The 26,208-nt window shown below is 37.1% G+C and overlaps 5 protein-coding genes across 9 annotated transcripts; 3 read left to right on the forward strand and 2 right to left on the reverse strand.

Annotated features, from left to right (window-relative positions):
* The first annotated feature begins 730 nt into the window (after nucleotides 1-730).
* On the forward strand, nucleotides 731-2,272 carry LOC125186842 (transcription factor MYB1R1-like). Its single transcript, XM_048083308.2, has 3 exons — nucleotides 731-1,018; nucleotides 1,341-1,549; nucleotides 1,680-2,272. Exons 1-3 carry the CDS (start codon nucleotides 766-768, stop codon nucleotides 2,052-2,054), a joined length of 837 nt encoding a protein of 278 aa, XP_047939265.1. The 5' UTR covers nucleotides 731-765; the 3' UTR covers nucleotides 2,055-2,272.
* A 634-nt stretch (nucleotides 2,273-2,906) lies between these two features.
* On the forward strand, nucleotides 2,907-5,471 carry LOC125189103 (ATP-dependent Clp protease proteolytic subunit 2, mitochondrial-like). The gene is made up of 3 exons (XM_089058355.1): nucleotides 2,907-3,286; nucleotides 4,016-4,441; nucleotides 5,011-5,471. The coding sequence occupies exons 1-2, from the start codon at nucleotides 2,977-2,979 to the stop codon at nucleotides 4,432-4,434; spliced, it is 729 nt and encodes a 242-aa protein (XP_088914481.1). The 5' UTR covers nucleotides 2,907-2,976; the 3' UTR covers nucleotides 4,435-4,441; nucleotides 5,011-5,471.
* A 303-nt stretch (nucleotides 5,472-5,774) lies between these two features.
* Nucleotides 5,775-19,164, reverse strand: LOC125189249 (transportin MOS14-like). Of its 5 annotated transcripts, none has more exons than XM_089058951.1 (28): nucleotides 18,921-19,055; nucleotides 16,428-16,575; nucleotides 16,249-16,321; nucleotides 16,061-16,123; nucleotides 15,768-15,815; nucleotides 15,551-15,692; nucleotides 14,673-14,804; nucleotides 14,339-14,379; nucleotides 13,563-13,654; nucleotides 12,629-12,756; nucleotides 12,348-12,423; nucleotides 11,866-11,986; nucleotides 11,690-11,789; nucleotides 10,907-10,988; nucleotides 10,382-10,464; nucleotides 9,829-9,948; nucleotides 9,458-9,509; nucleotides 9,162-9,317; nucleotides 8,620-8,743; nucleotides 8,454-8,535; nucleotides 8,291-8,379; nucleotides 8,139-8,213; nucleotides 7,988-8,042; nucleotides 7,141-7,260; nucleotides 6,960-7,052; nucleotides 6,733-6,878; nucleotides 6,414-6,591; nucleotides 5,775-6,331 (listed from the first exon to the last, which is right to left on the reverse strand). In XM_089058951.1, exons 6-28 carry the CDS (start codon nucleotides 15,608-15,610, stop codon nucleotides 6,053-6,055), a joined length of 2,484 nt encoding a protein of 827 aa, XP_088915077.1. In that variant the 5' UTR covers nucleotides 15,611-15,692; nucleotides 15,768-15,815; nucleotides 16,061-16,123; nucleotides 16,249-16,321; nucleotides 16,428-16,575; nucleotides 18,921-19,055; the 3' UTR covers nucleotides 5,775-6,052. The 5 variants fall into 5 exon arrangements, with proteins under 5 accessions (XP_088915077.1, XP_088915075.1, XP_088915076.1 ...); XM_089058949.1 differs by having other exon boundaries at nucleotides 15,551-15,697; XM_089058950.1 differs by having other exon boundaries at nucleotides 15,551-15,697; nucleotides 16,428-16,608; nucleotides 18,921-19,041.
* An 805-nt stretch (nucleotides 19,165-19,969) lies between these two features.
* LOC125187029 (polynucleotide 5'-hydroxyl-kinase NOL9) lies at nucleotides 19,970-23,442 on the forward strand. Its single transcript, XM_089059786.1, has 9 exons — nucleotides 19,970-20,286; nucleotides 20,644-20,741; nucleotides 20,854-20,887; nucleotides 21,356-21,501; nucleotides 21,603-21,792; nucleotides 22,004-22,184; nucleotides 22,389-22,485; nucleotides 22,565-22,692; nucleotides 23,167-23,442. Exons 1-9 carry the CDS (start codon nucleotides 20,105-20,107, stop codon nucleotides 23,218-23,220), a joined length of 1,110 nt encoding a protein of 369 aa, XP_088915912.1. The 5' UTR covers nucleotides 19,970-20,104; the 3' UTR covers nucleotides 23,221-23,442.
* Nucleotides 23,422-25,713, reverse strand: LOC125189248 (putative myosin-binding protein 6). Its single transcript, XM_089059785.1, has 3 exons — nucleotides 24,216-25,713; nucleotides 23,913-24,139; nucleotides 23,422-23,777 (listed from the first exon to the last, which is right to left on the reverse strand). Exons 1-2 carry the CDS (start codon nucleotides 25,591-25,593, stop codon nucleotides 23,928-23,930), a joined length of 1,590 nt encoding a protein of 529 aa, XP_088915911.1. The 5' UTR covers nucleotides 25,594-25,713; the 3' UTR covers nucleotides 23,422-23,777; nucleotides 23,913-23,927.
* Nucleotides 25,714-26,208: the final 495 nt, after the last annotated feature.

Raw genomic sequence — 26,208 nt, forward strand, 5'->3', positions numbered from 1 at the left:
TATTTTACTTACATATTGCATAACCAATCCTCATAAATATAATCATATACTTTAAAATAAAAGTGATCCATTTTTTATAGTTTTATAGTACAAAATAAATGCAACATTAAAGATATTAGTCAATTTAAATATTTCTATATTTATATTAATATATAAAATTTGATTTTTTTTATTAGTCGGGTATGGATACCCGGGGCGGGTATTGGAGTACCCGAAAATATATCGGATCGAGTTTTAGATAGACATTTAGATGATTTTCGGGTTTGGATACCCGGTTTTTTCGAATTGGATATCTACTGATATCCGTATTTCTACCCTTACTTGAGAATACAAGGTTCAGCGAGACGAACTTAATATTAGTTGCAATAAGGACTGTCCAAATTTATTTTCAAGTGAGAACATGCAACTTCAAGTTTATTGTTAATCAAAGTAGCCTCAGTTACAAGATTTTGAAGCCTCAATTTTTTTAAAAAAAATCTCAGCGATTTGATACGAATTTCAACTTTATTTCCATACATAATCCCAACGAACATCTAATTTTCCTTATCCTATCCGCTTCTAAATATTATGCAGATTTAGTCATTGAATACTATATCATCTTCCAATTTAAGTTGTTTGGAAATTTCCATAATTTAATATGTCACGGATTTAGTGATTGAAAATATTATATGGAAATTTCCATAATTTAACAAGTCATTGTACGGCCGCCACGATGCCTATAAAACCGACCCATTCTTCCCACCTTCATTCACCGACTTTCCCTCTATGCTTTGCGAAATTCGACGGAAAATTCCAATGTCGCACACCGCCGGTGAGATTATTCTGTTAGGCGTGAGAGTGAAAGTCGATCCGTTGAGGAAGACCGTGAGTTTGAATAACCTTTCTGAATACGAGCATCTTAGTAACACAAGCAATCCGGAGGCGGGGAAGGAGGGCGCCGGAGCTTCCGGATACGCCTCCGCGGATGACGCAGCGCCTCAGCCGTTCTCCGGCAGCGTCCGCCTCGAACGCAAGCGAGGTTAGATACATCTCTGTTACTTCGATTTTCAATTTCAATTTCTGTTTTATTCAATTGCTTGCCTTTTGATTTAGTATTAAAATCAATTTATTGATTTGTTCTTTGCCAGTTTTTGTGGTCATCAGTTTCCTTAGTTTGCTTATCTGAATGTATTTACTTGCTCGGAAATTTTTCGAAATCGGAAAAAACAAGAAGAAAATTAGGAGTCGAATATTGTATAAGGAGTTAGGTTTCACTATTGTGCTTGTGGATTGATTAACCTTGCTTAATAGGTTAGGTCTCACAATTGAAGTGATGTGATTTTATTTTTTTCAATTATCAGCAACTCCATGGACGGAGGAAGAGCACAAGCTATTCCTTATTGGATTGCAGAAGGTTGGGAAAGGAGACTGGAAAGGAATTTCTAAGAAATATGTCAAGACTCGCACGCCGACTCAAGTCGCTAGCCATGCTCAGAAGTACTTCCTCCGCCGGAGCAACCTCAATGGCCGGCGCCGCCGTTCTAGCCTCTTTGACATCACCACTGAATCGGTAGACCACCGTTGTTGTCTTACTTTTAGTAGTGTTGATAACAATCTTATCTGTGATGTGGTTCATGAATCTGATTGAAAAAGGTGTATATTTTCACTATTGTGTAATCTAATGACAATTATCGAATTAGGTTGCTGCAAAGCCGATGGAAGAGGCTAGAAACCGGCAACAGATCACGGCTAAGCCAGTTGCACGGCCTCCACCATTGACATCCAATGCCATTGTATGCTCAACCATGCCATTATTCCCCATGACCGTTGATCCTGTTCTATCATCAATGCAAGGAAGGAATCATACATTGGAAAACTGTCAAAACTTCCCGTCATCAGCAACGTTTGTTCATCCTCCTTCCTCAGCAATGGCTGAGCGGAACTTGAACCAGCAAGTTCCTATCGAGTCATCGCCATTGTGTCTGAGGCTGTCCCTCTCCACAGGTCCGAACAAGTCGCCATTGCCGGTCATGTCTGGCTACAAAAACAGAGATAGCATCATAAGTGTTGCTTGAGGAAGATTACTTTTTTGGAAGGAGAATAAGACCCATGAAGAAGAGGGCACATCATAACCATAGACATTCTTGAGAAAAATAGATAAAGAAATAGATTGCTTAACTAGCTGTTTGAATATTGATACCATCTACGCACTGTACAGACTGGCACCATATATTATCTTGGACTTACCCTTGTTATATATGCTTAGTAATATTCAAGATTCTTGCTTTGGTTTTGTCTCTCTTGTCAATTGCTTATTTTCATTTGCTTGCTTCTTTGTGATATCTTTAGAAAATGTGTACTACTCTAACAGTCTGTGTGATATAGGAAAAACCTACTGTATCATTTTTCGAAGTACTAGTAATTATTTTGAATAATAGTAATGATAACAAAAATCAGTGTAAAATACATGAATTTTAGACTCTTTTGATAATGAATTTTAAAATATATACCAAACGGAACCAAGTAGTTCTGTTTTAACTAGTAATATTATACCAAACGGAGTACTACTACTCCTCTAGCGGAGTACAATTTTTTCTTTACCAATACTTCCACTCCTTCCTTGAACCATATAAAGTCCCACTTTTTCATTTAAATTCATCCATAATTAATATTATTTCATTTACTATTAATCTTGAGGTAAAACACATTAAACCGTTAAATCTAGTGATAAAAAGAAATAATTCAAGTTAATAGGAAGAAGAAAAAATTCCTTATCATATTTCAAAACTAGTATCAATAAAATGAGTTAAATATTACTACTACGACTCAAGAAAATGGAGTATTTTTTAACGGAATGAAAGTGGAGTAATATTAGTATTTTCTATCTTATTGAATCAAAGCATATAAAAATGAATAAATATAGAGAGCTCAACTGCTAGTAAAACACATTCATCTTCTCCACCAGAATTCCCAAAACTTAAATTCAAAACCCTAGCAATGATGCGAGGCCTCTTCTCCCGGAATCTAATCAATGTCGCCAAATCCTCAGTAACATCCGCCACCTCCATCTCCGGCGGTCGAAGGTGCTATGGCTTGGTACCAATGGTGATTGAACATTCATCCAGAGGGGAGCGGGCCTACGACATTTTCTCTCGCCTGCTCAAAGAGCGCATCATTTGCATCAATGGCCCCATCTCCGACGATACCGCCCATGTCGTCGTCGCGCAGCTGCTCTTCCTCGAGTCGGAGAATCCCGCTAAACCAATTCACATGTATCTAAATTCACCGGGTGGCGCTGTTACTGCTGGTATATTTGTTAAATTTCCCGTTTTCTTCAAAAGAATATTGTTTTTGCCTTTTTCATTTTAGGAACTGTACCCAATCTGGGCTAGACGCTAGAGAGTGTTTTTTTTGAGTAAGGAGAAACTAGGAAGTTTCGAGAGTGTTTATATGTCATGGAACTGAAGCTTTATGAATGAAATTGGATATATCTGTGGTAAACTTTGATTAGTAGTAGTATAATTTTAGTCGAAATTTCCCAGAATTTAGAAGGCAATCATGAATGTGTTTTAAGCTTTGATAAACTTGCTGCTATGCTTCAGGATTAATCATCTATCTTCCAAGCTTATTCGATGGGGGTTTCGTCCATTTTCCAGTTGGAGTGAGTTGTGCTAAATACTAATGTGTTGGATTCAGAGTGTGTTTAGTTTGGGGGTATGTGTATGGCAAATTTGGTAGGGGTTACAGTTACAATCAATGTTCATGATAGTACACATAATAGTCTTGAAAATTCAAGCTTTGGTTAAGCATGGGGAAAAACCTCCACTTTGATTCAAATTTGTAATCCATATGCAACTGAATGTGAAGAAAGGTTTACACTGAATTCTTTCTTTTCATTTTGGCCACTTTGCGGAGAATTCCTTCTTTTGATTAATTTGTCTGCCCCCTTCATACTTTAATCGCTCAGATTGTATGTATTTATTGTTAACTTTCACTGGAAACTTTATGACTAACTCCCATCTGATTAATAATGTAGGTCTTGCTATCTATGATACGATGCAGTATATCAGGTCTCCCATAAATACCATATGTCTTGGTCAAGCAGCATCAATGGCTTCTCTCCTACTGGCTGCTGGTGCAAAGGGTGAAAGGAGGTCCCTCCCAAATGCTACAATCATGATACATCAGCCTTCTGGTGGGTACAGTGGGCAGGCTAAAGACATAAGTATCCATACCAAGCAAATTATTCGTGTTTGGGACTCATTAAATGCTCTTTACGTTAAGCACACGGGACAATCACTTGACATAATCCAAAAAAACATGGACCGCGATTATTTCATGACCGCTGAGGAGGCCAAGGAGTTTGGAATTATAGATGAGGTTATAAATGAGAGGCCAGTTGCACTTGTGACTGATGCTGTAGCAAATGAGGGAAAAGATAAAGGCTCAAGTTAATCTCAATGTAAGATCATACAGTTTATGATTTGCATCCCATTGTTCTTTCCTTATTTGACCTTATTTGGCATTCTGGTTACTGGTCTGCTATTTCAAAAGATAGCCTTTTGTGAACCATATCTGATTTACAAATATGCACATCAGTTTGGGGATTTCCTTGACCTGAAATTCAAACTGCCCCTTCAAACAGTTTCAGTTGCAGTCCTTGTTCACGAGTGTTTGTCACCTTTAGCAAGTTTGGTATCTTTATATAATTTTTTTCTTGGATTGGCACTTTAATTTTCTTACAGTATTAAGCATGGTGTAGTTTTTATTTTTAAGAAAAATATGTACGTCTAACAGTGTTCATTAAGAAATGACATATAGATGACTATGAGTCTATGACAGAAAGAACTGACATTTGGTTAGTGCCGTAGTAGTAGTTTTTTTACATTTTAGAGTATGTATAGACTATAGACACCATGTTGCTCAATATCTATATCTGGCAGTTTTTCTGTCTTTTACTTCAATTGATTTGTTTTTTTGGTTAGCATTTCTTGAAGACTAAAGAATTTCTATATTCATACTTTGGTGCAGTTATTCACATCCCCTGGATGCAATTCTGACCTTGCTTTTTGATGAATTCTTGTTGGGGTCAAGAGGCACCAAAGGGGAAGTAATTGACCGAATCACAATAAATACTGTTCATGTTTTCTATCTTATTGTGGTACAATCGTCATAAAAAAAAGAATAGTCTTTTGTTCCTTGCTTCCCCCCCCCCCCCCCCCTCTATTAACTCTTCCTTTCTTCTCTTTGATCGTGTAGTATTCACCTTTATATTCCCTTTTCAAAGTGAAATAGCTTCAGCCATTATATTTGCTAATGCAAGTCTTATTCATACCTTGAATTTTGAAATGAAATCTCAAGATGGTTAGTTTTTATGTATTGTCTACCTACCACAATTAGTACGGAATATTTATGGTGCTCAATGTCCATCTGTAGAATTCATATACACTTTTTTGCATAATTGGTAATAGCACTGAATTATTCTTTTTCAATGCTATAACGTTTTCCAGTTTTCTTATTTTATGCTATTAGCCAATTAATTTTCAATTTATTTTATGCTATTAGCCAATTAATTTTCAATTTTCCTGCAAGTTTAAATGTGTAATGGTGGCCCTTATTTGACTGGCAGGATTAATTAATAAAAATACTATATTAAGCCAAATCATTATTTATTTTTTAATTTTCAACTTAAAATCGAAGAGCTCCACTGAATTTACAACGGTAAAATTAGCGAAAAAAACTGCAATGCGTGATTTGTTCTTTAAACTGTAAAATAAAGTGAAGAAAGTCAGACAGGAACCAAATTTATAATATATTGAATTTTGCCCCCAAAAAATGACCAAACCAAAGACAATTACAACCCTCCGACAGATTTATGTTGCCCTTCACAAAAAAATACTCTATGTTTATCTTTAAAAATAAAGCACAACGACACAACCTCTCACCCTCCCTCTTTCAACCTAATAATATGAAATGGCAAATGAACATATACAAAGATGGAAGTGAAACAGAAAACATGCCTCAACCGAAGAGAAGGCCAGAGAAAAAATAGCCCCTCCTCTCTCTGTCATCACTATGATAGAGGAACCATGTTCAATTCAAGAGGCCTCAAAGCTCCTTGAACAATCTCTTGAACAGATCTATTACGTCTACACACATCGGACAATTCTTCGATTGGAACCATCAGGCTGTTTATAGCTGCACCAGATGTCGCATCTAACAAAGCTTGCAAAAATCTTGACCTTTCGACTTCTGTCACTGCATTTGGTGGAATTAAGGAAAGGGTCTCCTTTGCCCACTCTACTGTCTTTAAACCGTAGGCTCGTGTAATAGCTAGAAGTGTATAAGTTACCTACAGGAAATGAAAACTGGTGTCATAACATATAGAAGCCTCTATAATGGTAACATTTATCTGTCGGGGGGTCAGAGATAACCGTTTCTAGTCGCGAACTTGGGAGTGCTCCTGTTAGAGCAGCTACAAGAATTCTGGTGATGACAGCTCCTCTTGGAATAATCACATTGTCTCGAATGGATACATAAGGCTTCCCGTGAGTAGAGTTTGCAAGATCGAAAACATCAGATAGGAAATTTAGTATGGAATTGGAGGCCTCCCTGCGTGAAATGGTGACAGTTTGAATCCCTTATTGTAGTTCATCAAAAGCATGCTCTTTGTACAAAGGAGCTTAAGGAAATCAATAAGAAATATGTTCCCGATTAAACACTAAATATTTTTTTGATGGGGAGAGAGAGAACCTATGCTGCACGGTGATGCCAATCATAGAACAATCCACCAAACAGGGGAATACGGGAGATGGGAAGAATAATTGCGGACAATAACGAATACATCTTGATGCTAACAAAAAGCAATCATCTACCAGGTCAGGTCGGGAAGAGAAATCCTGCCAGGGGGTAACAGAATCAGGATAACATTTTCACAATCTCAACAAATAAAGCTGACAGTTAGAAATTGAAGACATTACCTGAATTTTTGTAAGCAAAAATGTCGTATGGTTGAAAAGGGATTCAATCAAGATTTTCAAATAGTTTGTACAAGATGGATCTGAGCCAAATATCTACAGAATAGGGTTTGAATATAAGTTAATCAGTTAAGGAAAACTAATAGAGATAAATATTGACCCTGAAAGTATCAGGAATAATAACCTTAATAACTTCACTAGAGAGATAGAGGAAACAAGGTTGTTGATGTATTTTGTATAATGCTTGTATCTCCTCAAGCATTACACCAACTGTAACTCCCATAAGCGTTTTAGAGGTCCTCACCTAGAAGAGCAAAATTTGTTATCAGGAATATTCCCATACAAGCAAGATATTAACAGGAAACTAAAATTGATTCCTTTCAGATACTATTTTTTAATGCTTTCTGTCATGGACACAGTCCAGTGTAAGTACAAGCTAATAAGAGAGCATAAAACAAACTGTAATCTGTTGTGAAACACTAAGAATTTCTGGGCAAGTATGTCAATTATTATGAAGGAAAAATTAAAATTATGGTGAGAAGGCCACAAGTGTTCAACGTTCAACCATGATTTAAAAAAAAACAATAATATTGTTTGAGGTCTTAGAAGTTAGAGCTACAAGAAAGGTACTGCCAGCAGAGAGAGAAGATAATGATCGGCATGCATAACCATATCGAGCTAAGCCATTTCAAGCAAAATACTCTAAAAGTGTGTTTCAATAGGAACAACCATGGGTATGGCTGGGAAGGACAATTGCAATGGAAATCAAATCGATGAATTGAGAGGGAAATTAGTCAAAAGGGTAATCATCGACTTATTTGACCCCAGAACAAGACATACTAAGCACTGTGAATAAAATTTATTCCCCTTGGTCCGTATTTATAAATTCAATCCTTCACATTCCCATAATTAATAGTGAGGGTGAAAATACTCAAAAAGCAAGTGGTGTCTGACATCACATATAATGTTAGCCAACACAACAACCTTTGGCAATAACCCCTCATCAAAATGCCATAGTTCAGAAATCTCACCGCATTTTTGCACGCTCGACAAAGAGATTCCATAGTCCGCATGTCCCAAGAACGTCTGCAGCACAAATATTTGAACTCAAACTTATCTCGAATCAAGTACCCAAGGAAAGACAAATAAAGTATTTATCAAATGAACAAATCTAGCACTGACCTATCAAAGATTGATTTGAAGATTGGCCAGAGTCTTTGGACAGCATCAGCAACAGCCTCCGGATGATTCGCATGTCTGAATTCACATAATTAGTAATTGAGCTTTGTACAAAGGTATGGCTAACATAACTGAAACAGATATATGTTGTTTACCTAAATATATTTGCTAATCGGTTTATATGAACAGTTAAATCTCGAGCAGGCTTCTGTCCCAGCACTAAAGGGCCTTGATTGATCATGTCCTGCTTATTGGCCATGCAAAGAGCTTACTCAACAACTCATCAAAACAAGCCCGATTCCTTAAGACAATACTAACCTGTAAAGGAGCAACAGCAGGCAAGCATAGTTTCTCCAAGGCTTTTTTAGCATGTTCTGAAGGAAGTTCTGTGACAACCATACTGTCGATAAAGATTTTTGAAACAGGTTAACACAGCCTAAAAATATACCAGCCATTATCTACAAGTCATAAGAATCATTAATACCTAAGAGCCTCGACTAGATGCAGTGAGTCTTCAGCAGAAACCTTGAAGGGGCCTCCTCCAATCATTGCCCCTAGGTATATTTGAAAAAGACCATCCAAGGACCCACACAGTTTTTTCTTGCAGTCTACATATCAAAAAAATTATAGGCAGAGTTAAAGTAAAAAAAAGCTACCCAAAACCCAGTAACAGAAGAATAAAGTTTTGTGGTAAGAAAGCAATAAGGTGAAATATGGACAGAATAGAATATAAAAGATGCCCCTGTTCAAGAAAAAAAAAAGTACAACATTTTTATCCAAGAACAACAAATTCCTTGCCACAAACTCTTACAGATAGGACCATCACTCAGAGCTACCCTATTAGAGATGACGCAGGTCACAATTCAGTGAAGAAGAAAGCAATAATGACATCTGAGAAACTACAAGAATAAAAACCATAAATTATGAAATAAGAAGCTTAAAAATCATTGAAAGTCGGGTTTTAGCTGTAAACTATTACTATTCAGGAAAACAAACATGAAAAGCCAAGCAAATAAGACTATCTACCGTCACATATATGACGAAAAGCCACAGCAGCAGCAGCTGCAGTATCCTCTGATACACTCATGCCGCTGACAAGAATATTTATAAGAGTAGACAAGAATGAAGACCCGCTTGGTGCAGCGTCAAGCCATTTTGAGTAAGCCCCAATTACTAAGCACACTGAACAATGAAATAAAAGATATTAATAAGTAACTTAAGAACACCAACTCAAAACTACTCCCTGATGAGGAAGTAATACAAAAATCTTGAGAAAGACAAAAGGATGGCCATGTGGATTTTAGAACATACAAGACCATTACCTGTCTGCAGCAGCTGCGGTTGATGAGGAAGTTGTGGAAGTAAATTCATGATCTGGCAAAAAAAATGTGTTTGATGTGTGACATGTCTAAATTGGTGAAGTGTTGAACAATAAACATAATTGAACATCAAAAAACCAAATTTTGTTTTCGTGCACGTTGGCCTAGTGGTAGTGTGGTTAATGTCTAAGGCCAAAAGTCTAAGGTTCAAGTCCTCCATCACACGATCTTTAAAATTATTTGTTCATTCAACCAAAAAACATGATTTGTTCAAGCAATAACAGGAAAAACATTGTCAATTGGAAACACCACGAAGAATGTGAAACAGAGGTAGCATTATACATTGACAGCCTGATATTGGAGAATGTCCAAACCTGAGGCATCACATCTCCTTCAGTATTAGATACATAATCGGATATTGCCCGTATGCTATATAAAGCAGCTTCTGCTGGGCGCCAATCAGTTTGCTGTCCTTGCCCACAATTTCTAACAGCCTATATACATTATGCAAAAGGGGAATGAGACGTGATTGATAAATTCATGTATTAACAAGGTTTTGAATTCAAAGAATTCACGATGAGTAATATGGTAATTATGTAGGATGAAGATCTTTGTTGTTATGTGGTCACTAGCTTGCAGTCTTCAGAGTGGGGCCTATTCTCCCAAGTGAGCATGGGGTCTGACCTTTTTCTAATTTAGGGCGAATATAAAATATAGATTCCCTGAAGGGGTACATTTTTTTGAACTTACAAATAAGAGAAATACGCATCATCTAAATGTGTGTTTAATTTTGATAAGACGTAGTCATGAATTTATACTGTGGCTGCGAATGTTGCCTCCTAAAGTGATTTGTTACGGGACTTCTCAATTTTAAGAATTGACAAATGGGATCTCTCATCTCTACAGCATTAATGAGATTACATGTACCTCAATGAGCTTCATGTAAAGAATCTTCAATGTAGCATCGCCGTCTAAGACTAGAGCTGCGTCAATGAGCACATCTGCAACAGCTGCGAACGTGAAAAACACAAAAAAATGTCAGATCATAGGCATGTCACCTCAGAAGGTCTAGTGGAGAGGGAAGACCTATAAAGTTGACATGCAAGACAAACACAAGGCTACGAATCTAAAACACACAAGTCATGACTCATGTGTACATTAATAAAAAAAAAAGTTCCCAATGCAGAATGTGTGTTTGAGCATATAGTAAGTTTATGGTAATTAAGAAATTACACATGAAGCTTCTATTGGAGGAACAGTTTTGGCTTGACTAATTCCAGGGCAACAAATAAAATGTTTTGTTCTAAGTACATCATATTTAACGGTTTGTTGCATATCTAATCGTTCATCATTATTGGTTTAACTTGTCTTAAAAATATATACAAATGACACCAATTAAGATAATGTAGAAACATGCAGCCAACCAATTATCAGATCAAACAGAAAATGTACCATATCTGGTTTGCTTAAAATCTTTCTGGTCCTCTCTTGAAAGATCTGCATAATCCTGGGGATATTCAACTTTGACACTAACCTGAGAGAAAATTAGATGACAGCTCAATCATATAAGCATTATCATGAACAAAAGAGTGTAGCTAGCCTTAAAAACTAGTAATCACCTTTGGAACCACTCAGGAAACTGTAAATAAGGAGCAGTCAACAGTCATATCCTTACGATATTACTACGATGCTCACACAATTACAGTAAAAAAAACACTGCTGCCTCAATATCAATCCATTCTCACATAAACTAACGATCAAAGATACCCAGAATACTTAAGTAGCTGTTCAGTGTCATGTAAATGCTAAGAGAAATTATGATTTAAGGTCTAAGAGCACCAAAACAATAAGTCACTTCTCTATTTGCATAATTTCATAAAACATGACCAACCTCTACCGCGCTTAATCCTCAAGACCTGTAATTTAAGTCATTTAACTACATCTAATTACATAACCTACATGGAAAAAAAGAAGTAACTTCCTCTGCCTCACCATTGTCATGAATCTTTGGCATGTATTTATTTCATCTAAAAGCAAATGGGGAAAAAACACCAACGACATTTGAAAACCATGCAATGATGTTTCATGTAATGCTCTTATTTTATTTTAGAAAGATAATATTACCAGTCTTTGGCATTCTTAAAGAACTAAGCAAACATTTTGTATTAGAAGAAACTTAATCTCGAATCCAATCCCAAACCTAAAATTATGTGAAGAACATAAGAAAAGCCTCACCAAGGAAACAAGTGCTTCATATGATGACTGGAATGCCAGCAGCTGAGGAGACTTCTCAGCTTCAACAGATGGTTTGTCACCATTTGGATGATGATTAGTCCTAATTGATTAGAAATTACACAGTCAAATAATGATCTAGCACACACACATAGCCTTAGAATAGAAAATGTCAATACCTCTCAGTTAATATCATTTGAAGACTATGCCAAAAGTTAAAAGTCATTGAAGCAATATCAAATTCTGGATGTGAAGTAACTTCAACTAGTGCTTGCACAATCACCATTGATTCATCAGAACCTGAAGAGAAAAAATAATTTTAATTATAAGACGACCCTGTTACAATACAAGAAGCAATTCCTCACGCGTGTGTGAGTTGGCCAAGCGGTAGAGTGGTGCCCCTGAGGCCAAAGGTGTCGGGTTCGAATCCACCGTGGCGGGGCCTTGAAATATATATTCATTACCCATAAAAAAGAAGCAATTCCTCATGTCATGTTTCTGCCTATGTTCATACACATGAATACATGTATCCAGATAAATCCATATATATCATCATTAAAACACAAATTAATGAAGCATATGTAACACCCTCCACAAAGTATACTACTATATGTAAAGAACCAAGTGTTAGAAAGGTTGTAAGGCATTGCAGGCTATATACCAGTAGCAATAAGTTCAACATATGCATCCCCTATGTCAGCAAATAAGCGAGCAACAGCCTTCACATCTTCCTCATCCTGAGATCAGTGGTGAATAGTTGTCATACAGAAATATCATATACAACTGCAAAGAAAAAGTAAAACTTTCAAGCATCTGAATGGCTTACAAAGTGGTTAAATATTTTTCATGTATATAGGCATCATCTTTAACAAATACAATTACAGATCTGAACAGAACACACAACTTAAATTGGAAAAAACTCAGACCCCATATATGTAATACCTTTGATGGATCTCTAAGTTGAGGCTTCAAATTCATAATCCTAGGCACAAGTACTTGAATTAAGGGCATCTGAGCAGCAACTCCATCAAGGTTTCTCACTGCTGTATAGTGAATCAATTCAGAAATAACTGCAGGTAGATAATGGATAAAGATAAGCATCCTGAATATAGTAATATTCATGACCATCCTGGAGCACCTAATTGGATCAACTGGAAAAACATAATGCAAGTAAGAGAGAGAGAAAGAGAGACAGAGCATAATCGGGAAGAAGTGTGTTGCATTGCCTATGCATTTCTAAACTATATGTATATATGTTAAGTTAATTTCTAAAGCCAAATCCAAATCTTTGAATCCTACCACCAGATTTACTTCACCTATGTTCTGAATTAAACAACCACAAAACCTAACTAGGTCATACGTAAGTGTTGAGGCCATTCAAGACCTTAATGAATCAACTTCCCCATTGAATATGGCAGCTCTCTTTAGTTTGTTGAGTATGAATCATACTACTGCCCACATTGATCCAAAACCCCATGCTTATATAGAATCTAGGATAATATGGCCTATATATAATCAATCCAATAAGAATCTAAGTGTTTTTCATACCAAGAATTTCTCATTCTGGCAAACCTTCACTTTGATTTTAAGTTTTAATTGTTGCAGCTGTTGGCCACTTGTTCTGACATTTATAATAGAAGTTCATCTCCATTCAGATAATGCTTTCCCTGTGACTTAGCTAGATAAACCAGTTGAAATATATTGCGAAAAGAAAATCAAGTCAACAGTCCTGGGAAACAAAGACACTATGTTATGTCTAACTACTTAACCAAATTCCATCAAAACGAACATGAGAAGTCTATAACAAAATGCCAAGGAGATTGAAGAGTAATATAATACAGAATGATGAAAGAATTAGCATGTGTCTTCCACAAACCATTCACTGATGCTTCAAACAGCATATCACTGTTCAAGCCTGAGAGAGCTGTAAGCACCAATGGATGTGTAGCCAGAGCTGAAGCTGGAATCCTGGAACCAATGTTATAGTAAGTTCACATGTCACTATGGAAACAGTGAATATATAACTAAAGCAGTGGTGGAACCAGGGGAGTGGAGGGGGCTTCAGCCCTTCCCAATCAGAAAATACCCCTGAGTAGGATGGGTTGGCAGTTCCCGCCGGCCACAGCCCCCTAGAGGCAGCAGCACATAACCCTCTTCCATAATCCATGCATATATTTAAATAATAGTTTCCAACACTTCCTTACACAAGAAAAAATATAACCTCACCCAGTGTCAACCAATACTGAAGTTTTAAACATTCATACTTTTTCAACACTTCCATAGTTATGATTTTTAATTTCATAGCATGTTATTGTTAAATTTCTTAGATTGCATGAATAAAATACACTAGATGCAGGGCTTCTACCACTGAACTAAAGGTGTATGTAGACTAGTTGTTCAAGGATCCATTGGAAAGACAAAATGCCCTAAAAGCCATCCCTTTAATATCCAGGACGTTGAGAGTTATTTTAAATAAACATGCCATTCTTCACTTAACTCTCTGTTGTAAAGTGATAAGTGAGATATACAAAGACCTAGATGATAAAGCATACTATTCTCTATCCGATAATAACAGAAAATGCGAACAACAAGCATACATACATGAATTAAGCTCCAGTTTAGATTCCGTTTCATGTAGAAAGAAGTGAATACCTGTGCCTTAGACGTAGCCATGAAGCAAAAGCCTCAAGCACCTGCCATGTTTTAGGAGTTTAGACAGGGTAACAACAATTCAATTCCAAAGACATGAATGTATGAAATGACTTTCAAAAAAGAAATATACAAAGAGTCACAAGGATTAGACCAATGAAATCCTAATAGATATGAACTTCCACTAGTTGATGTTCTTGTAGCCATTAGCTTATAGGATATTCCTAATATACTCATTATTAACAAACTACACATCCAAAAAGTTCAAGATTTTAGGGATTTATAACAAATCCACAAGTATGAACTTCACGGCAGAAAATCAAAAAATAAAGCATACCTGTTCCGACAGTCCATTTATATTCAAGCAAGCAGTTAAGACATTAAGAGCAATCTCCATCCCAGCAGCAAGTTCATTTTCAAAACTCCGCCGTCTATCAGGACGAACAGCTATTTTGTAGTTGAAAACTTCCTGGATTTAAGGAATATTTATGAAACCAATAAAAGATGGGGACTTCACACACTTCGTCATAGCTTGAGATTAGATAAGCAGTCATTCCTGTTCAAACACGCACCCTTCCCAAGAGAAATACAAATAAAACATTGGCAAACAAGCCCTAATTTCAATTCGTCATTTTTAACCAATACGCGCCATGGGGCTGTCATAACACCATTGAGCTAAAGGGATTGACTCAGGGTTTTTTGGTGTACTGTACACCAAAGATTACACATTAAATTAAAACAATGAATCAAAACAAAACTGAAGAGTGTAACCATTTTTGCAGTACTGGGCACTGATTTATACAAGAATATCTATAAACGAGCCTGACTTTGTCCAATCTACACATTCACTTTTAACTAGTGCCATTAATTCAAGTCAAGCTTGACCGTAACTGCTGAATCCAGGCGCATATAACGGACATTGTGACATGTAACCGAATGCCATAAATGGTTTTACTTTTTTCAAATTAACATGCTAAAGCAGAAGGGTTTCTCAACAAGAAAATGTCAGGGACCAAGTTCTATATTCAGTACATGTTTATGATGGTTACAGTTATCTGCCAATCAAGAAACCTTGCATAAAGCATCAATTGTGTGTATGAATATGCGAGTGTGTGTGTGTGTGTGTGAGAAAGAGAGAGAGAGAGAGAGAGAGAGAGAGAGAGAGAGAGAGAGATGGAAAATAACTGATTTCTAAATATCTGTATTTTGATGTACCTCAGGTAAGACTCTCAGAAGTTCCAGAAAACTTGGTATGCATTCAGGGTGCGAATTCATCTCATCTCTTATCCAGTTTAAAATACCACCATCTCCCCAGTCTTCTGCTGGTACATGAACAGCCAATGCAGCCACAGCAAGGCTAATCTATATCTCTCAACATTCAGCTTTCTCTGAATTAAGACATGATTAACCATTTGAAGTACAGAAGACTTACCTGAGTCCTAACTTTAGGAGGTCCCTTGTGAAAAGATTTCAGTAAAGTCTGCATAAGATAAATACACAATTTAAACACGGCAACTATCATGGTTTTCATAAAGATTGTTCTGAAAACAGATGTAGCATCTCAGGCATAATACAACAAAATAAATGACAAAAGACTGAACAAAGAATTGAATGATACCCACTTAAGCTCTTAGCTGCAACACATTTTCAGGGAAAAGAGAAAAGTTAACACAGAATACTTTGTGGAATGAACCAGAAATCCACAAGCTAACAGTACATCCTTACGTTTAGAGAAATCCGTAGAGGGCGGAAAGCTTCAGAAGGTAGTTCTTCAAAATCACGCTGCACCTGCTTCCACAAGAGAACAGTTGTAAACTCATCTTGGAATGCCATCATTGGTTTCTTGAAGAAATAATTATCAGAGACTAAATAAAATCTTGATTCTAACCTAAAAATGAACTAAATTACCTTACTTCTCAGAGTTTGAGAGCAGAATATTGAAGTTTCTATATTGCTTGAAGTATCATGAAGCAAATTATCCGCCACCTATTCACATGCAGCATGATCATGAAAATATCAAACAAACTTTATTTTAAACAGGTCTGATTTTCAGTAACAATGACAAGAAAGTGGACGAGTGGGAAAACATCACCCTTAATATTTTATAGGAAAATGCTAGAATGAGGAGAGGTTGGAAAGAAAGAAGTAGTGGATCATATTAATTTCACTTTTTTCTGGCGATTCCTCAAGTATCTTGCACCCACAAACGGTGATAGTCTGTATATCTCTATAGTACACACCTGAAGTAACAACGACATAAGAGTATCCACCCACTGCACATCCAGGATAAATTGTTCCATACAACTTCAGACCACAAAAGCAACTATTTTAAAAATAATTAAAAATGGCAAGAAACAGCACTGGGATGATGATTTCAATTGCTTAGTAATAAGAAGCTCTTATAGAAATTTCAAAACAAGTAGACATAGCAGTATTGCTCAGCTCCAATGTATTGTAATGATTCTCTCTACCGGAGTCCCAGATTGTAATAAATGGAGACACAAAGTTATATGGGACTCTATCAAGATGATAAGAATTAAGATATTAAGTACAACTGTACTTCCCCAAAACTTTATTTCCTTGTGTTGGGAATTTTTCAGAAGACCAATTAATTAGTAAGATAAGATGTCGTAATTATGGGATCAGTATGCTACTAAAGATTAGCTGAATAACTTCATCAGCTTTTAATTAGCTAATTGGGTGCCAACTGATTTGTGAACAATAACCACAAAACTCAAATAATCACCTGATCATTGTGAGGTTCATTCCATGAGTTTTCTTGTAAAAGAGGCATCAATTTCTCTGTTTAGATCATTGTAAATTAACGACAGCTCATGTTGCATAGAATTATTATCTGGCAATCATGAGCTACTATCACTTGTTACCCCATATATGTAGGATCACTTTAAGGGTCAAACGTGAATGTAAACTTCTCAATAAACATATAATATATGTCCAACAACTTCTCCAAAACTCTCCATTAGTTCATCAGTGCTTCTTTGACACTCACTTTCTCACCTTTCTGCTCTAATGCAAGAGATCTATGTCAGGATTCTATATCTGTCAGAAGCGTTTCAGCTCTTGAAATCCACTTCTAAGGTATAATATACATTACTTGAAACTTGCGAGATGCGGAGCAGTCGAAGTTTAAATTATCAAGCAAGTAATGATTGACCACATAGCCTTGCCAGACATATCAGGCACCAAATAACACCAAAAATATTAAGCACTCGAATAATTTGGGAAAAAGATCACTAAAAATCAGAGAAATTGGAAAATAAACGAGGTATGCATTTGCTGCCACATTATGCTAACCATGTGGTTAAACAATAAACAGAACTATCAATGTTCTGATGATATTGCGAGTATGCACAGATATCTATTAGTTAAAAAACTAATGAGAAGCCAACAGCTCGTAGCAGATAGCCAATTAGCCATACATTTATAAGATATATTAAGAATACGACTTGGTTGATGAAAGTTGTTTTTGTTGAAGGAATCCTTAAAGAAGTCCAAGAAAATTCAAAGTCTGGGACGTTTATCAATGAAGTTCCACTAAGTAATGAGACATTCTAGTTTGGCGACTCTTAGTGGACTATAGAGTGCAGTCTGTAACACATTTAGTATCGATATAAACCTTAAAAAAGAAGTCCATTCTTCCCAACCTTTATTTAAATTCAACAATTTATTTACCACCACTGTTTCTAGAATTTTACAACATCACATCTCAGTCAGGCAGTAGACTATCACCTAGAACCAAAGTGGAAAGAACACTGCAAACAGATTTTACTAATACCACTGTTAATTTTGTTGTTTTCTCTTTATTTTTTTACAATATTACAAATTTCAAAAAAGAACACAAGAATCTGTTAAAAATGCTGAAATAGGTTTTGGAAGCCACCCAAGCTTCCAAAACTGAAATAGGTTTTACAATAGGTTTTGGAGGCACCTAATCTGGCCGGCTAGGTCAAATCATAGTGCCTGGAAGCTGCTTAGATGACAGCTTCAAACTCTGTTTTTCGCATCAAGAAGATATCATGAAATCACAATGCACTTGAAAGTTGCACATTTTCTTTAAAAAACTAAATATTGTGCATCCAATGCAATATCTAAAACCATGCCAAAAACCACAGATTCATGGATCAAACCGTACTTCATAAGTATACCATGACACCCAACCATGCATGATGTATGAACAGAGGCATCAGCAACTTCTGACTATCGAGTGCATATTAGAACGCCATTTGTGCTAAAAAACAAGACTCCACCATCAAACACCAATTACATACTAGTCAAAAACCAAACTAATTTCAACTCAAAAACATGACACGCTCCAATTACTCCACACCACCTTCCACTAAAACCCCAAAATATTCAGCTGAATAACGTCAATGCTATTCCACACGAGATTATTCAGATAGATAAACCTCTACAGCCGCATTCGCATCCGAGGTCAAAAACACTGCTTAATTAATATGAAACGACACTCAAAATCCTCATTACAATCACCAGCTAATAAACACAACTAAAAACCCGAAAATCAGTTGAAACATTAAAAAAAGAAAGCAATCTCCGCGATAATCACCTGCCAAGCATCAATCGTTCGCTGAAAATCCTGAAGCCAGCGATCGGCTTGCATCCTAACGGCGTCGTCCGGATGATGGTAGAGCGCGTTTAGGGCTTCCTTCACAGTGTTCTGCAGCTCCATAATGTGTGCTTCTGTAGCAGCGGATTGATTGGTGGGTACAAACAGATGAATTGATGATGAATTGTGACCAAGATTGCTCTGTAGTCAAGCTCCTGTTTTAAATTGTTGTGCTGTGTTTTGTTTCAAATAAATTTCTTTCATTTCTCCTCTCCTCTCATAATATACTTCATCAGTCCAAAAAAAAAAAAACACATTTACTATTTTTGACAGTCTAAAAAAAATAGGGCACAATCATTTATCCAAAGTTTTCAACAAATAGTAATCCTTTACATCATTTCTACATCATTTCTTTAACAAAAGTTTTCAACGAATAATAACCCTACACATCATTCCACAACATTCCACTAACAAAAAATTTCAACAAATAATAACCCTACACATCATTCCACTAATACTACTTTTCACTTATTTTTTTCTCTTTCTCTGTTACTTTATCAATTCTACATTAAAATTCTACATTAAAATTCTACATCAATTCTACATCAATTGCTCTATTTTTTTGGACGGAGGGAGTACTCTTTATTGGTAATTTCAGAAATATAGTCATAAATATTAAAGAATATTTAAAATTTAATTTATTAAAAATTGAAATAATACTTAAACATTGTTTTTATATGATAAACTAAAATAAATTTTTTAAATTGTAGCATAGTCTATTACGTCTGATTGTCTTAATAATAATGTTCGAGATGCAATAGTATTTTTTATCTATACAATTTACTACAACTACTGCCTAAACCTTTGTCATTTATTCTTTATTATATTTAAATTCTAAAAATCTCTATTTTTGTTTTTCACAATCTATGGGTACTCACACCACATATAGTGAAATGTATTTTTCTTCTCATAAAAATATTGAAAATTCTAAATCTAATCAAAATTAATGTTTCTGCTATTAATATAAGGTTGGATTAAAGAATAAATATGACCTCTTAAAAGTTAAAACCCCTCTTTAAACCCCCCCCGGTGGCCGCATAATTCCGGCGAAAGAGCTTAACGGAAGAGAAAAAAGAGAGACAGAAGAAAGGGGGGGAGAGCGAAATCATCATCACTATTCAAGTATGGCGGCAGCTTCAGAAACCGAGAGCCCATCGCCACAAATTTTTATTCCTAATGAATGGTCGACCGCAGCCGACTTGATAGCCTGCGGTGCTGTTTCTTTTCCGATTGCTTTTGTATGCGGCCCCAAAAACAGCGGGAAAACAACTTTTGCACGCCACCTCGTTAATGTCCTTCTTCAGAGGTACTCTTTTACCGACCTTAATACAGTTGGGGATTGCAAAGTTATAGTCTTTTGTCGTTTTTTGGATGTGGGCTGTGAGAACATGCTGTAGGATTTTTGTATTTTGATGTTATACGATGGGAATGTTAGCTATCTGTAATGCTTGGGTGAGTATAAGAGGTTTCAGTTTGTTTGAAATTGGAAATTATTCTTGTTTGTGTAATCTGGAATATTAGAGATTATGCTCATTTTAGTATTATTGTTAGAAATTTATGTATACATAATGACATTGTGAGGGGGTATGTTTAAATATGTGAAACTGATTGATTCGTACATCTGTAATTGAATTGAAACTTACACTGTTTTGAACTACTTCAGGCACAAAAGAGTTGCTTTTCTTGATACTGATGTTGGGCAGACGGAGTTTACTCCGCCTGGTCTCCTAGCACTAACTGTTATTGACAAAATAACCCCAGGTAGCTATGTTTTTCTTTTAACTTTATCTTTCGGTTGTTGTTTTATGATCTTGATTCAAGTGGTTGCTTGGAATGAATTTATTCTCATAACTGTCTATCTGCTTGGTATTAGATTTGACGATTCCATGCGTGAAAACTCCTGCAAGGTATGGTACTTTAGTTTCAGTCTTATTAATTTTTAGTTCAAACTGGCATACTCATATATGGAGGTGCCACCGTGATTAAATGTTGCACATCCAAAAGATTCCAAAACATAGCCTGGTGAAACTGGCATGCGAAATTACATTATTGCCCCGACTGCGGGGAAGAAGTCTTTAAGCTGGCTTCTAGATGGAGTGCTTTTTCTAAGTTGGTTTAATTCAAAAAAGTGCTTCTTTGCCTTTAAGGAAGCAGCATCTTACTATTATGTTTTAATTTATTTTTGAATGGGAATCCGAACCTTTCAGTTTGGTCCTTTGGCTGCTTAAACTCACAGATTCTTATCATACATTTCACATGCATCTAAATCATGTTGTGTATTGATATTGGTTCCTGTTTAGCCTTTTGAAGATGATTTTCCTTAGTATATGTGCAACACAACCTTATAAGCTAATTGCTTTTGAATATCATTTCAGATGCTTTTTCTTTGGTGACATCTCCTCTAAAAGAGATCCAACAACCTATTTGACTTATATAAAGGCCCTTTATGATCACTATATGGAAACAGAAATCCAGGGTGCAGGGCTACCACTTGTCATAAATACCCCAGGCTGGGTAAAAGGTTTGTTATGCCATACTCTGCTGCAATGTAAAAGCTCTGATGCTTTGTTTTAACTGTTTCTTCTAGTACATAGCAACTTTATTCGCTATTTTCCGTGGCAGGTATTGGATATGAGATACTGGTGGAAATGCTAAGATATATATCTGTCACACATGTCGTTAAGCTTCAAAGATCGGTTCTCTCTAGGAACTTACCAGATGGGGCATTTTGGTTAAACGAGGGGGATGCTGATGCCACCACCACAACTGTTATTGAGATTAATGCTCCTTCTCAGAACCATTTAACTTCAACGTAGGCTTCTTGTCTTCTTGAATTTGATATGAGAGAGTTGGTCATGCATCTGCTAGAACATTTTCCATGGTTTTTTAGTTTTCTTCACTGAGAAACAGTTTTCCTTCTTTTCTTTGTTACCCGAACTCAGTCTGTTTAGAAGTTCGAGGAATTTCTCAATCTATTTGAAATGTATGTGTCGGTATGCTTAATCCTAGTATCTAACTTTCAGGGTGCCAATGCGAAAGGATGCACGTCTTCTACGAGATCTGCGACTAATGGCATACTTTAGGCAATGCTTTCCAAGTGATACAAGTATCTCCACAATTAAGGAACTTTCTCATGCATTGGCCTCTCACCCTCCTTATGAGATTCCCATATCAAGTATAAAAATAAAACACCTCCATTGCCAGGTAGATCCGGCTTGTTAGATCTTGAAATTTGTTGCAAGGATTATTAGCAAATGAATATATTTTCTAATTTAGGACTAGGAAGGGTAAATTTATAACAACTCGTTTCCCTCTATGTGAAGATACTCAGGTAGTCAGGTTATTGTCACTTATGTTCCTTTCAGTTCGTGTTCGTTTTCTAAGTTGAAACTGCTGATTTTATGCCAGGTCGCTACAACTGAGACTTTCTACAGTTTGAATGCGACTATAGTTGGGATGGCAATCAGTTCAGTATCTGAGCAATTGCCTCAATGTGTTGGCTTGGGTTAGTTAACCGAACAGTTTGTTTGGAGCGTTTTTCAAACACTCAAGTTTTCATTCTCGTCTTATCTATTATAAACCAGGAATCGTGAGAGCAGTTGACACCTTCAAAGGAGTGCTCTATGTTATAACCCCTGTTCCACCTCATATTTTGGAAGATGTTGATTTGTTACTTCAAGGATTCATTCCAATTCCTATTTCTTTACTGCAGGTATGTATATCTTGGCAAAAAGGCTCTCTTTTGTTAAATCTTGTAGATTTCTTCTCTGCTTCCGCTACTGTTACTGTGTGCCTCTGCTTTCTGCATCTATGCATCATATATATCCATTCATCATCAATATGTAACTTTGAGTGCGATAGTCCTGGTTTGTTTTCCGCTTCTTTTTCAAAACAATGTTCAACTCAACTCATTTCGAGACATGTTATATGTTCACTTTAATCATATGATCAATCCACTAGAAGCTGTATATCTCATCCATTTGATTTATTAAGCTTGAATGCCATTGAATATCTGTTGTTGACAATGTATTTTCTTTATTTGGTCAATGATTTTGAGCAATTTTCTGAAATTCACATGAGAAAATGATTTCAGTACCTGCTGATTGAATTCTGTCACTTTTCCATCAGCCATTGCCTAAACTTCAATTTGAACCGCTGCTTTCCTTTCATTTCCTTTCCTTTTCAGGTGCAGGGCTGTATTTCCCCATACTTGTCTACGAACGTACTCTCTACTAATTAGGATATAGTACTATTTGATACTTCTCGTGTACTTGTGTCACTGGGAGATCATTTTTGTTGAAGATCTTAGATGGTATAACATGTGTGAAAACGTAGATTATTGATGGAAGCACTGATTTTACCTACAGATTTAATAGGAATTTCACAATTGTTATCACCAGACTATCTGTTCTATTGAATCTTATTGCAGCTTGACAAAAGGTATTGAATCTGAGTTCCATTATTTTGTCTATGAAAATGATTCCAGTAAAAATAAGATGGATCCTTGAGTAGTTTACATTGTAAATGTAAGAGCCCTTTTCTGTTCTCTAGCTAAAAAGACAGATAAACTAGCTTTTAGTTTTACATGCCCTTCTTTGCTATCTATGTCTTCATTCATAGCTACACAGATAGTCAAAAGCATGTAAAACCCTAAACTTTGCGTATGTGGTGTGCTCATCACCATTTTCATTTACTGCATACTGCCTATCATCATAAGAGTATATATCTATGTTTTGCATGGTTAAAAGGAAAAGCCGCCTTCTGGCTCGTCCAGCCTGCAAGGAGAGCGCCCGTGACCTGAACATGTCAATCATTGCACCACCATCAGACAGAGGGGCATTGTTGAATCATAACTTCAATCAATGTGTAAAAAAAACCTCGTTTCTTGCCCCGCCAGATTGTTTCAAATTAATTTCTAGACAAAGAAATTACCTGCATGACTCGAGTTCATGCATCCACCTGGGCCGGGAGAGTATTCGTGCTTTTTCTAAGCGCCCGGAGATGCTCAGCTATCTCCATCAAGAGTTTAGCACCTTCATCTCCTATTTGGATTGTCTTAGCTGCATGCTTCAAGAAGTTACTGTCTGCTTCAACCACTCTCAACCTCTCCTTGATCATAGACACCTCTGTTTTAAGTATACCTTTGTTTTCACCTCCATCTAGAAACACACCAAGGTTTAAGCCAATGAAAGTGACACAAACAAAAGAGAAAATAAATCTTGCTTATGCACATACCTCTGTCTTGATCATCATTTTTTATTGCCTCCATTGAGAAACTGGACTCTCTATCTTTATCACCATTCCTCATCTTCTTCTCGAGATCAGTCAAAAGACCACGAAGATACGACCTCTCCCCCTCGAAATCGAACGACGACTCTCCCTCCATATGATCACCACCATTCAAACTATAATAGTCTGACAATTTCTCGCTTAAACACGACGAGTGAGACTTCATCTCCGTGAAATCCTCATCAGTATCAAATTCACAAGCGTCGCTACCATACTTCCCGATAGGCCCGTATTTCACCCGGTAGGCCTCAAGCTCAGACTCGAGCGTTTTGACATCATCTTCCTTGGTGATGAGCATGTCTCTCATGAGGTCCAAGGCCTCCTCGTCGTACTCTGCTTGCTCCTCCATCATCCTCTGGTACTGAAGCGCTTCCATCTGGATAGCGGCCTTCTCCTGCTGGATCCGAGTGATCATAGCCATTGCATTGTTGGCAGCCACAGCAGCAGCGTTCCTCTCATTGTCCAGCTCCACGTACAGCGCCATCAGGGAGTCTTGGTCGAGATTGTCTTGCTGCTTGAGACGACTGAGGACGTCGCTGTCCACCTCGTTGATAGGGCTCATTATGTCCAAGGGCTCAACAGGGGTATCCACTTTGTCAAAATTGAGTTTCTTGCTGCTCCTGCTCATCAGCCATTTAGGAGTTCTGTTAGGATCGTCTTGCAAGAATGGTGTGATTGCATCACTCTGTGGCGCCTCCAGCTCCAGGTACCTCGACCGAGGCGTCTCATCGTTCCTATTGGCCAGCCACGACAGCCTTGGAGACGAAGCCGGGGACTTGGTGGACAGACTCCTCAGAAACTTCTTGGAAGCCCTGAGCTTGAGGGGCTCCCCGCAGCAAGAGCACCACAAATTGGGATCGGCTCCCTTATCGTCGTCGTCATCCTTCTTAAGGCGGCGGAGCAGGGCAGCGCGGCGGTCGTCATCCACAATCCGATCAATGTCCTTGTTGAGAATAGCGGCGACGGCCTTGTACTTGTCGCAGTCGGAATCCTTCTCGGTGGCGAAGGAGACGATGCAGACGTGGCACATGGAGCGGATGTCGGAGAGCTTGGAGTGGACGGCGCAGAAGCCGAGGGAGGAGACGTCGCGCTTGTGGGCGTCGCAGATGGAGTCGTTGTAGAAGATGTCAGCAGGGTGGCGGGGGCAGAGGAGGCAGGGGCGGCGGAGGTCGAAGAGGCGGGCGAACTCGGTGGAGACGAAGGAGAGGAGGCGGTCGACGAAGAGGAGGACGATCATGAAGCATTGGACGATGGAGTTGCGGAGGGAATTGGGGAAGGAGGAGAGGGGCTGCTCCCACAGCCATTTGAGTAGCTCGATCGGCATGATTTGATTTGAAGGAGTGGGGATTGGATAGGATCACGAGACGTGCTGGCGAGTGATCTCGTGACCTCTCTCTCTCTCTTCTCAGATGGGAGTTTTGGCGTTTCTACGAGATGTAGGAATAGTTAATGAGGTTGTGGTGGGTTGTTTCGGTTTGTTTGTGGCACAAATGTTTGGGATGAAGTAACTGAATTAACGGTCTTCCATGAAAGACACATTCTATATTAGGAAAGAAAGGATTTGATGTACTTCGAATCAATTCACGTTGAACTTGGGCTATTTTCGATACAATTACTAGGTAATTCCCTTTTCGACTATAATTAAGTTGATATCAATTCTATATCCACGGGATCTAATGAATTATGTGTATATGAAACTATACAAACCGAATGGCTGATATTTTTGGAAGTCTGAAATTATTTGTTTGCTGATAAATCTTATTTTATTTGTAGACAAAATGTACATTAAATATATAAAGCTAATAAAATTAATATTTAAAATTTTAAAGAAATATCTTTAAGTAAATGCATTAAAATGGGCATATATAAAAAAAGTTATCAAATCATGTTTTAAACATTAGATGATTGCAACATGTTATTAAATGCATGCATCATCTAT

Source organism: Salvia hispanica, chromosome 5 (genome assembly GCF_029641045.1).
Source record: "Salvia hispanica isolate PSC_SH4W2 chromosome 5, Shi_PSC_v1, whole genome shotgun sequence".
Lineage (NCBI taxonomy): Eukaryota > Viridiplantae > Streptophyta > Magnoliopsida > Lamiales > Lamiaceae > Salvia > Salvia hispanica.

Coding starts and splice junctions, on each gene's coding strand:
- LOC125186842 (XM_048083308.2), top strand. CDS start 766: ATGCTTTGCGAAATTCGACGGAAAATTCCAATGTCGCACACCGCCGGT. Junction 1,019..1,340: donor CCGCCTCGAACGCAAGCGAG/GTTAGATACATC, acceptor TTCAATTATCAG/CAACTCCATGGACGGAGGAA. Junction 1,550..1,679: donor TTGACATCACCACTGAATCG/GTAGACCACCGT, acceptor TTATCGAATTAG/GTTGCTGCAAAGCCGATGGA.
- LOC125189103 (XM_089058355.1), top strand. CDS start 2,977: ATGATGCGAGGCCTCTTCTCCCGGAATCTAATCAATGTCGCCAAATCC. Junction 3,287..4,015: donor GGGTGGCGCTGTTACTGCTG/GTATATTTGTTA, acceptor TTAATAATGTAG/GTCTTGCTATCTATGATACG.
- LOC125189249 (XM_089058947.1), bottom strand. CDS start 19,043: ATGGAGCTGCAGAACACTGTGAAGGAAGCCCTAAACGCGCTCTACCAT. Junction 11,790..11,865: donor CAAATGATATTAACTGAGAG/GTATTGACATTT, acceptor CTAATCAATTAG/GACTAATCATCATCCAAATG. Junction 9,318..9,457: donor ACCGCAGCTGCTGCAGACAG/GTAATGGTCTTG, acceptor TTCATTGTTCAG/TGTGCTTAGTAATTGGGGCT.
- LOC125187029 (XM_089059786.1), top strand. CDS start 20,105: ATGGCGGCAGCTTCAGAAACCGAGAGCCCATCGCCACAAATTTTTATT. Junction 20,287..20,643: donor GTTAATGTCCTTCTTCAGAG/GTACTCTTTTAC, acceptor GAACTACTTCAG/GCACAAAAGAGTTGCTTTTC. Junction 22,693..23,166: donor TTCCTATTTCTTTACTGCAG/GTATGTATATCT, acceptor TTTCCTTTTCAG/GTGCAGGGCTGTATTTCCCC.
- LOC125189248 (XM_089059785.1), bottom strand. CDS start 25,593: ATGCCGATCGAGCTACTCAAATGGCTGTGGGAGCAGCCCCTCTCCTCC. Junction 24,140..24,215: donor AAATGATGATCAAGACAGAG/GTATGTGCATAA, acceptor GTGTGTTTCTAG/ATGGAGGTGAAAACAAAGGT.